At 42.9% G+C, this 11,598-nt stretch overlaps 2 protein-coding genes across 2 annotated transcripts; both read left to right on the top strand.

The window, feature by feature from the left end:
- The first annotated feature begins 269 nt into the window (after positions 1–269).
- On the top strand, positions 270–1,317 carry LOC311142161 (insulin-like). Its single transcript, XM_084177752.1, has 3 exons — positions 270–316; positions 694–880; positions 1,018–1,317. Exons 2-3 carry the CDS (start codon positions 706–708, stop codon positions 1,164–1,166), a joined length of 324 nt encoding a protein of 107 aa, XP_084033878.1. The 5' UTR covers positions 270–316; positions 694–705; the 3' UTR covers positions 1,167–1,317.
- A 4,381-nt stretch (positions 1,318–5,698) lies between these two features.
- Positions 5,699–11,350, top strand: nipal4 (NIPA like domain containing 4). Its single transcript, XM_084177977.1, has 6 exons — positions 5,699–6,266; positions 7,499–7,759; positions 8,804–8,860; positions 9,330–9,420; positions 9,700–9,860; positions 10,158–11,350. Exons 1-6 carry the CDS (start codon positions 6,068–6,070, stop codon positions 10,754–10,756), a joined length of 1,368 nt encoding a protein of 455 aa, XP_084034103.1. The 5' UTR covers positions 5,699–6,067; the 3' UTR covers positions 10,757–11,350.
- Positions 11,351–11,598: the final 248 nt, after the last annotated feature.

Below are 11,598 nucleotides of genomic sequence, written 5' to 3'. Positions count from 1 at the left end.
GGCCCACCTGTTCTCTGTACATCTCAGACACAGGTCACATCAGTTACGTCCGATTCACCGGTCCTCCGCTCGGACCACTAATGTCACTTAGTAAGACAAACATGCCTAACGAGGCGAACAATTGGATTGCCACTTACCATTTGATTTTATTGAGCGACTTCTCTTTTCCGCTGACACTGGCAAAGACCACAGGCCCTTGTTCCGAGGCCTGTCTGCTCCAGGGGTATAAAAGGGGGGAGGATCTGGTGTTCTGCCTCAACCAACTCTTCCTTCAGCATTTCTGCTACTCTTCTCCAGAGCTTCTTCACCACCACAGGTAAGAGCCGGGGGTCTCTGTGTTTCACTGGAGGGTTGGGAACGACAGTTGGGTTAGGGTGGCAGATCTTGGGGATGTAGATGCAACTACAATCTGAAAACACCTCGGAACTCTTACTCTTTTTGTTGAACAAATGTATTTCTGTCAGTAATAACTGTATTTTACTCCATCTAGTGAGCTATTCCCGTATGAGTGCTTATGGAAATAACGGTCGATTTGTTGATCTAAGGCTATGGTTTCTTTTAGAACATGCTGAATGACAATATTACCACAGGATATGGGTCGTGCCGTCGGCATTACACAGAAGGAGAATAGAGATGTTTCCCACAGCGTAAGAAGTGTTAACATACCTGTTTCATTGTCTTTCCCTCCTCCAGCCCATTATCAACATGGCCCTCTGGCTACAAGCTGCGTCTCTGCTGGTGCTGCTGGCCCTCTCCCCCGGGGCAGAGGCTGCAGCTGCCCAGCACCTGTGTGGCTCTCACCTGGTGGACGCCCTCTATCTGGTGTGTGGAGAGAAAGGATTCTTTTACAATCCAAAGAGAGATGTGGATCTCCTAACAGGTAAGACACCTCTAGCACTGTCTGAATTCAAAGACTTCATATCCGCTCGACAACTCAACTTGATCTAAGACACACAAGCTCCTTTCCTTGATGTTATGATGCAGCACTCACTCAATATAATTTTTCTCCTCTTGCAGGGTTTCGCTCTCCAAAATCGGCCCAGGAGAACGAGGTTGCCGAGTACCCCTTCAAAGACCAGATGGACATGATGGTAAAGAGAGGTATTGTAGAGCAGTGCTGTCACAAGCCCTGCAACATCTTCGACCTGCAGAACTACTGCAACTGAGGCCTGTCACAGCGCTTCGCCTGCTCTTCCCTCTGCCAAGCTCCACTGCTCAGAGGCAGCATCCCCATCTTAGAGATCTGCTTCAAGTGCAAACAAGAAATGGCTTTAGACATGTTTTATTTTTCCTAGAAAATAAAGTTCTATGACATGAGCAAGGACTGAGTTTTCCTTTTCTAAATGGGGCTTTATATTCGGAGTAGGCTACTATGACTTCTGTGCAATTTGTGGTTCTGATTTTCCAAAAGATCCTGGGTGCAAACCAAATTATAGGCCTATTGTAAATGTATATTTTAATGCAGACATAAATGGGTACGAGAAACACTATTTTCACACCACTTCGATAGAGCTACGACCGGAAGTAACTTTTTGTAGCAGGTTTGGAGAATTTACACAGCAGATTAGGAGGTTAGGAGAATTAGGTAACCCCGTTCCTCTGCACTCTCCACTGTCTTCCAGTCGAAGCTAGCATCCACTACAAGACCTTGATACTTGCCTACGGAGCAGCAAGCACCTCCCTACCTTCAGGCTATGCTGAAACCCTACACCCCAACTCGAGGACTCCATTCTGCCACCTCTGGTCTTTTGGCCCTCCCACCCCTACGGGAGGGAAGCTGCCGCTCAGCCCAGTCCAAGCTCTTCTCTGTCCTGGCACCCCAGTGGTGGAACCAGACTCCCCCTAAAGCTAGGAAAGCAGAGTCCCTGCCCATCTTCCAAATATATCTGAAACCCTACCTCTTCAAAGAGTATCTTAAATAATCCCACAGCACCCTTCCCCCCAAAACGTGCCTTTCGTAAACTAACACTCGCACCCCCCATACTAGTGCTGACTTTGCTGATAGCTACTTTATAGAGGAAAATTGTACTTACTATGACTGTGATATGTAGGTGTCCCACTTAACTGTCTTAAGATGAATGCACTAACGGTAAGTCCCTCTGGATAAGAGTGTCTGCTAAATAACTAAAATGTAAAATGAAAAGGTTTAGGGTTAGCAAAAATGATCTTCTAACCTGCTACGAAAATCACTTCAGGTCGTAGCTCTATCGAAGTGGCATGAAAAGAATGTGCCTCAAATTGGTACAGCATCCTGATGTCCACTATAAGGGACAATTACAAACAAGCTGTTATTTAAGTCTTATTTAATGTGAACAAATATCATATTGTTCTGAAAACAAAACCAAACTATTCCTGAGTTATTTACTTTCTAGAAACAATTTTGAATATCAAACTCACAAAAATGATAATTACATAATTACACACATTTACCTTTCTCCCTCACATATAATGTGCTAATTGAGATGGCAGCCATATTTGAAAAACCAGGAAGAGAACGTTATCAACGTCACACCCCCATACATGTGATATCATTGAAAAGCCCAGAATGCCCTCTCAAAGGTACGGACCAAAAACGAATGTCCTTTAGAGTGGGCAAAAATGAATTGTTGGGTCTTAGGAGGATAATATAATGTTTTTCTTCCATACATTGCATTGTGTGATGAGGTCCTACAGGGCTGCGCTTCTCAAAGTGGACACTGGGGGTCACTCTTCCCTTTGATTTACGGAGACGTCCCTGTCTTGCGAGACATAGATGATGATCACATCAAAAATGAATGGAATGAATCGAGAGGTTTTAGTTAGGTAAAGGTTAGTTTATAGGATGGCCGTTAGATGTCGCACATGCAGCAGGTACTCTTCCTGGGGTCCACATTAAACATAAAATACATGACAGAATAGACAATAACAAAATAAGATAAAAAAAAAAAGATACGAGTCATAGATTGTCAAGACACCAAGAGACAACAAAAATACTTCTTACACACTATTCATGTATACATAGTAATATACTAATATACAGTACATTTAAATTAGATCAATATGATTAAATTAGATAAACAACCTAAAATATTGTAAATATAGCTAATTTGATAAAGAAGCCGTTTCTTGCAAAGTATTGGGTAAATCTCCCGCATTAACCAATGGTTATGTGCAACGTCACCAGAGGTGCGTTCAAGTTCGCTTGAACGTTTGCTACGTTGCGGAATGGTTTGCACTGAACGATACGTTTCCCCAAAACTTTCTTGTAAATTCTTGAACAGTACGTTTGCTCCCATTTGGTGGGTGTGGCGAGGTGTGGCTTGACGCATTCAGTGACGTATTTAAAGGGTGGTGGCCATGCTGACAGCCTTCCCCGAACCCCTCCCTGTTTTTTCAACTGGTCCTTCAGTACAGTACAGTACAGTACAGTCCAGTCAGACCCGTCGCCAGACCTCAGTCTTAAGGGGGGCATATGAAATGCATGGGAGGGCAGGGCACAATTATTATTAGCCTACAGTACGTATATTTAATAATAAATTAAATTATTAAAGCATTTTTGGGGGCGGGCCCGGCCCCCTATGGCCCGCCCATAGCGACGGGTGTGAGTACAGTACAGTACAGTACAGCACAGTTTCCGTTCCAGAACGTAGAAACGTACCGAAAGCAGCCCAGATTGCTGTAACATTTCCCCCTACTCAGACGTTGGACGCATCAACCACTGGTTAGCTGATAGGTAAAATACCTATCCAGACGTTGTAAGAACTGGTAGGCGTCACCAACGTCTGAGCAGAGGAACGCGCCATTGATCAGAAGTGAAGCGCAGCGCTGTGGCCTACTCTTCTCGAGGCCAATGAGAGAGCTGCTGACGGAGGTAATGGGCGGGCCAGACATACACCTGAGCAGGTCAGTGTGATTTGTTTGTGTGCCCCACGCCCCCTGTGAATAATCTGTCGGATCGATGCGAAACGTTTTATTTATGCGTGGAATGAGGAACCCGTCCTGTGTGAATAGAGAACGATCACAATTTGGAACGGATAATTGTACAGGTCTCTTTTTATCCCACTACTGCTTTTTCTTCTACTTCGAGATTTGTTGGATAATAGCCTTAATCAACACAATGCAAGATGTTCATTTATCTGAGGATTCATGCCGAAACGGTAAATGTATAGGCTAATACTTCAATATCATCATATTACTGTAGGCTACGCTACTTAATGGGAAATGGAGGCCTGCAATATTTTTGAATGTTTGTGATTTAGCAACAGTAGGCTTATTTATGAAGGGCGTTATTGGCAGAGTTTGCAGACCAGAATAACAGTTGGGTTGGCATCCCTGAATATACTTAATAGCCAAAAACAAAAAGGTTATTGTCAGAAATGATTTTCTAAACGTCTTCATCTGGAGCAGAACACGTTTTGGGACAAAGCCAGCTAAATTAATGATTTTAAAAGCAGTTGTTTGAGAATATTTTAGAAAGTCAAGTGGGGCTGTTCATGTCTTTGAACTACTTTAATATGCCCGTTTGTTTTTCAGGTCATTCCACTTGAAATGACCATATAATTGATGATTTCTAAACTCATGAGAATAGTAATCGCAGCTGTGTGTGAATAGAACACCTTTGTTGACAGAGAAAACATGTCATTGCAACATACCAGTGTGGGGAAATTGTTCAAATGGTGAGGTCATGTATTGAATTACAGAAACTGTCAGTCTCACTAACATGAAATGTCACACGGATTTCTAAAGTAGGCTATCTTCTTAATTTTTTGTCCCAATGAAATCCACATTTTATTTGACCATTACAATCTTTAATTGGGCTTTGTGTAGACAGGCTAGTGTTGATAACAGACAACATGAATACACTGGTATCATTCTGATAATTGCCATGGATATTACTATTGTGATGTAACAACAATCAGTAATCACATGACCTGGTAAAGCATCAAACATAAAGCATCCACATCAAACATAAAATACATGACAGAATAGACAATAACAAAATAAGATAATATTACATTTAAAAAAAAAATAAGATACGAGTCATATATTGTCAAGACACAAAGAGACAACAAAAACACTTCTTACACACTATTCATGTATACATAGTAATATACTAATATACAGTACATTTAAAGTAGATAAATATGATTAAATTAGATAAACAACCTCAAATATTGTAAATATAGCTAATTTGATAAAGAAGCCGTTTCTTGCAAAGTATTGGGTGGCGCAGTGGTCTAAGGCTATCTCCTGAGTGGCGCAGTGGTCACTGCATTGCAGTGCTAGCTGTGCCACTAGAGATCCTGGTTCGAATCCAGGCTCTGTCGTAGCCGGCCGCGACCAGGAGACCCATGGGGCGGCGCACAATTGGCCCAGCGTCGTCCAGAGTAGGGGAGGGAATGGCCGGCAGGGATGTTGGTAGAGCATGGCGTTTGCAATGCCAGGGTTGTGGGTTCGATTCCCAGGGGGGGCAGTATAAAAAAATATATAATGTATGCACTCACTAACTGTAAATCGCTCTGGATAAGAGCATCTGCTAAATTGGGTAAATCTCTACGTTTGCACTGAACGATATGTTTCCCCAAAACTTTCTTGTAAATTCTTGAACAGTACGTTTGCTCCCATTTGGTGGGTGTGGCGAGGTGTGGCTTGACGCATTCAGTGACGTATTTAAAGGGTGGTGGCCATGCTGACAGTACTCACCCCCTATGGCCCACCCATAGCGACGGGTGTGAGTACAGTACAGCACAGCACAGCACAGTTTCCGTTCCAGAACGTAGAAACGTACCGAAAGCAGCCCAGATTGCTGTAACATTTCCCCCTACTCAGACGTTGGACGCATCAACCACTGGTTAGCTGATAGGTAAAATACCTATCCAGACGTTGTAAGATCTGGTAGGCGTCACCAACGTCTGAGCAGAGGAACGCGCCATTGATCAGAAGTGAAGCGCAGCGCTGTGGCCTACTCTTCTCGAGGCCAATGAGAGAGCTGCTGACGGAGGTAATGGGCGGGCCAGACATACACCTGAGCAGGTCAGTGTGATTTGTTTGTGTGCCCCACGCCCCCTGTGAATAATCTGTCGGATCGATGCGAAACGTTTTATTTATGCGTGGAATGAGGAACCCGTCCTGTGTGAATAGAGAACGATCACAATTTGGAACGGATAATTGTACAGGTCTCTTTTTATCCCACTTCTGCTTTTTCTTCTACTTCGAGATTTGTTGGATAATAGCCTTAATCAACACAATGCAAGATGTTCATTTATCTGAGGATTCATGCCGAAACGGTAAATGTATAGGCTAATACTTCAATATCATCATATTACTGTAGGCTACGCTACTTAATGGGAAATGGAGGCCTGCAATATTTTTGAATGTTTGTGATTTAGCAACAGTAGGCTTATTTATGAAGGGCGTTATTGGCAGAGTTTGCAGACCAGAATAACAGTTGGGTTGGCATCCCTGAATATACTTAATAGCCAAAAACAAAAAGGTTATTGTCAGAAATGATTTTCTAAACGTCTTCATCTGGAGCAGAACACATTTTGGGACAAAGCCAGCTAAATTAATGATTTTAAAAGCAGTTGTTTGAGAATATTTTAGAATGTCAAGTGGGGCTGTTCATGTCTTTGAACTACTTTAATATGCCCGTTTGTTTTCAGTTCATTCCACTTGAAATGACCATATAATTGATGATTTCTAAACTCATGAGAATAGTAATCGCAGCTGTGTGTGAATAGAACACCTTTGTTGACAGAGAAAACATGTCATTGCAACATACCAGTGTGGGAGGATATTGTTCAAATGGTGAGGTCATGTATTGAATTACAGAAACTGTCAGTCTCACTAACATTAAATGTCACACGGATTTCTAAAGTAGGCTATCTTCTTAATTTTTTGTCCCAATGAAATCCAAATTTTATTTGACCATTACAATCTTTAATTGGGCTTTGTGTAGACAGGCTAGTGTTGATAACAGACAACATGAATACACTGGTATCATTCTGATAATTGCCATGGATATTACTATTGTGACGTAACAACAATCAGTAATCACATGACCTGGTAAAGCAATCTGCTATGTAGCCCATTACCTCTGTGTGTTTTGGATTGGTTTCTTTTCACCAGATATTCTGATAGCGCCATACTTTATTGTACATAAATGTCCAGTTATTTACTTAGAAATAACATGGTAATCACACAATAAGATCATAATAGCTTTCATAAAGCTATAAGGCCCCAGCAGGTGTAGTGTAGGTGTGGCGACACGGAGTGCCTGGATACAGCCCTTAGCCGTGGTATATTGGCCATATACTACAAACCCTCGAGGTACCTTATTGCTATTATAGACTGGTTACCAATGTAATTAGAGCAGTAAAAATAAATGTTTTGTCACACCCGTGGTATACGGTCTGATATACCACGGCTGTCAGCCAATCAGCATTCAGGGCTCCAACCACACAGTTTTATAAAAAAGCTATAATGTTAAAAGTTATTCCACTCTGCTTGTTTTTTTCAGGTTCCACAATAAGGCTACTGTGTCCATCTCAGACTGCTGTGTGTATAGTCAATGTGGATGCAGGCCTCCTCAACACCTCCTTCACTGACAATCACAATGCCACTGGGACAGGCCTATCAGACGTCGGCGACAACTGGAGCAGCTATAACTTCTGGATTGGTTTGACTTTGGCGGTGCTGTCGGCCTTCCTGATTGGAGGAAGTGTGATGCTGAAGAAGAAGGCCCTGCTTCGCCTAGCCAATAATGGCCAGACCAGAGCAGGTGGGGGGTCTTCTCAGTTAGGAAACACTGTTTTAAGGATGTGGAAAAACAGAAAGACATCACGTTGCACCACAGGAGGGCTTTGTCCTTATTCTGATCAAAGTTTACGTAGAATCAAGTTTTGATGGGTATCAACTGACAGTCGTTTTTTAAAGTAATCACAAGCCGGCCTCCGCCCAGTACCCTGCCCTGAACCTCAGACACTGTCACTAGCTGGCTACCACCCAGTACTCTACCCTGCACCTTAGAGACTGCTGCCCTATTTACATAGAGTAATTGAACACTGGTCACTTTAATAATGTTTACATACTGTTTTCCCCCACTTAATATGTACATTGAGTGTACAAAACATTAAGAACACCTTCCTAATATTGAGTTGCAGTCTGTCATGAAAAGAGCAGGTGTTCATAATGTTTTGTGCACTCAGTGTATATACTGTATTCTAATTATGGCTCATCCTATATATATCTACTGCTATACACACCTTTTCTATTCAGATACTATCCATACTGTCTATACACACCGTTCACATTCATATATATTTATTTATATTCCAGACTCTGATATTGCTCATTCTGATATGTCTTTTAATTTCTTGTTCTTTTTTAAACTTTTAGATGATGTGTGCATCGTTATTGTATTGCTAGATATTCCTGCATTGTTGGAGCTAGAAACATAGTCATTTCGTTGCACCTGCGATAACATCTGTAAAACTGTGTAGGCGACCAAGAAACTTGGATTTGATTTGACTATGACCTAACGGTATGATATTTCAGCATATCGAAAGAGAACAGTACATCAAAGGTTGTTGTAGTATCAGTGAAACGCAGTCTAATAAAGGGCTCGCTCTCGTGTCAGTTATATATAACGTTCGATTAAACAAGCTGTACTGGCATCAAGGTTTCCTGAGGACAAGAAACAACTTTATTGCCTTCTACAGGAGGGTGTCGAGCAATCAATCAACTTTAATTTGTCATTGATTGATGTTATTGATTTGTTTGTCTTCTATTCTAACGAAAGCCTTGTCTGCTGTGTTTTGTGCAGGTGAAGGTGGTCATGGATATTTAAAGGAATGGCTATGGTGGAGTGGCCTTCTAACCAGTGAGTTTATTTTGTCAAATATATCCTCAATGTTCGCCACAAGCACTATAATGTAATGTGGGAAAATGAATAGTTTTATCATAGTTCTGTCGGGTAGCTAGTAGAACTATACGGCTTAACCCAGGGGTGTTGAACCTCATTTTGCCCCGGGGGTCGCATTCGGTCCTTACTGAGGTCCGTGAGGCTGCATTCGGTCTTCACTGAGGTTCAGAATTTTTTTTGGGATTTCCTTGCTGTCAAAATTAGTAAATACAATTCCTCTAGCCATTGTTTTTGGAATTTTCGATGATCTCTGACTGTTTAGTATTCATTAGCGAGCTGGACAGTCAAGAAACTGTATGAATGTAGGTCCATTATCATTTCTACACAGTTTTTAATTTGGTTTTTGTCAAACGTAACCTCTACTCCCCAGAGAACAAAAGGGATTAGGACTACATACATGTATTTATTCATTTCCTGCTTCCCACAGTGGGTGCCGGTGAGGTTGCCAACTTTGTAGCATACATGTTTGCCCCGGCTACTGTGGTGACTCCTCTTGGTGCGCTGAGCGTCCTTATCAGGTACCATTACCTCTCTGTTCTCTATTAACACACAGCTAGCTTTCACATACATGCACTTCCGTTCTCTCTGGTTCTTAATTTTCCATGACTGTGGAAAATCTCACACCATTGTTATAATTTTGTACCCTTATTTTAGTGTACAGTAACGTGGAAACCTATTAGAACTTTCAGGAGCTGTTGTGTGTCTTTTGTGTAAATGTATCCTCACAGCAAGTCATTGTTCAACAGGTTTGCATTAATTTTCAAATGACTGTAATTGTGGCTTCTCTCTGGACACAGTGCAGTGCTGTCCTCCTACCTATTGGGGGAGACACTGAATCTGTTGGGGAAGCTGGGCTGTGTGCTCAGCATACTGGGCAGCACTCTCATGGTGATCCACGCACCTGAAGAAGAGGAAGTCACTACCCTAAAGCAGATGACTGACAAACTGCTTGACCCAGGTACATTATTTCTATTCATTGACATAGGAATTATTCACACAGCAATTTTTTTATTAAGGGTAGCCCAACAATGAGGTAATGAACATGTCATTTAGAGTAGAGAACTTCAAAGATAACAAAATGCTAACGTCGTTATTGAGCAAATATGTAGACAGAAGGACAGAATGTACTTCTGCACCTGGGAATAACACCTGTCTGTTCTCTAATCACCATCCACCACACCCTAGAGAAATGCTTCTCTCTCTCTGTGCCAAGACTAATTTTAATGGCTCCTGTGTATCCGCTTTGTATCTCTAGGCTTCCTTGTGTTTGCCAGTATCCTGCTGTTGGCCTGCCTGCTGCTCATCTTCTACTTCTCCCCCCGTGTGGGTCAGACCAACATCCTGATCTACATCGGCATCTGTTCCCTGCTGGGAGCCTTCACCGTCTCCTCCGTCAAGGGCCTGGGCATCGCCATCCGCACAGTGTTCTCTGACCCGGCCGTGGTGCGCCACCCGCTCACCTGGATCCTGCTGGCCTCCCTGGTCAGTTCCATCGTCATCCAGGTCAACTACCTGAACAAGTCCCTGGACACATTCAACACGCTGCTGGTCTATCCCATCTACTACGTGTGCTTCACCACCGTGGTGCTCACCACCTCCATCGTCCTGTTTAAAGAGTGGGGTACCATGTCTGGGGTGGACGTGGTGGGCACCGTGGGGGCCTTCCTGGTCATCATCCTGGGGGTAGCCATGCTGCACCTGTTCAAAGACATCCACGTCACCCTGGAGGGCCTGGCCAGCAGAATGTGTCAGCCGCTGGAGGTGAAACGGGAGGACAAACACATCCTCATTGAGAACATGGAGAGCCTGCCTCCCATGAGAGAAGACGCACCCAGGGTCTTTATCATCAGCTGAGAGACTGGCACCCAGGGTCTTTATCATCAGCTGAGAGACTGGCACCAAGGGTCTTTATCATCAGCCGAGAGGCTGGCACCCAGGGTCTTCATCATCAGCCGAGAGGCTGGCACCAAGGGTCTTTTTCATCAGCTGAGAGACTGGCACCCAGGGTCTTCATCATCAGCCGAGAGGCTGGCACCTGAGAGGACTCTCACTTATGTAAATATGTATTTGTTAGTCTTTTTAATGGTAGTTTTATGTAGATTTGTGACCAAAGCTGCTGATGACTAAGTCTATGATGCTGCAGGCTGCTAAATAACCTGTTACTGAGGACCTCTGTCTATGAAGGCACCAGAGAAGAGATTACATTTTTATACAGTTGTTTACACTTGTGGGTGTTTTTAACCTCAGTTAATGACACTACGGGTTGCTGATGACGCTGCAGGCCATGTAGACTGCTGCTGAAGACCACTGTTTGTGATGCATCAAGGTATTTCAAAAGGCTAGGATTTTTTGTTGTTGTATACTTTACATTTTAAGACGTTGACTACATTTCATATTTCTGTTGCCTGTCACTAATTTCAATAAATATTTTATATTTTGTGCCAGCCATTACAGTGGAGAGATGAAGAGGTATTGTTGCTGAAGCTCTCATAGTTAAGGCCAGGGTCAGGGATTGAGATGTTTTACTTCAATACTCCTTAAGAACCGTAGGACCTTAAATGATAACAGAGAGATTAAGATCCAAGCTAAAGTCTCACCAAAACAATGGCAGCCGTTGAAGGAGTAAACATTTACTTTTCTGCCACACCCAGAATCCCCATGCTCCCTTCAATAGGCCCATTCTAGCCTAACACCAT

The sequence above is a fragment of the Coregonus lavaretus genome, assembly GCF_964263955.1.
Source record: "Coregonus lavaretus genome assembly, chromosome: 15".
Taxonomy (NCBI): Eukaryota; Metazoa; Chordata; class Actinopteri; order Salmoniformes; family Salmonidae; genus Coregonus; species Coregonus lavaretus.
This window is presented reverse-complemented; position numbering and strand designations above follow the sequence as displayed.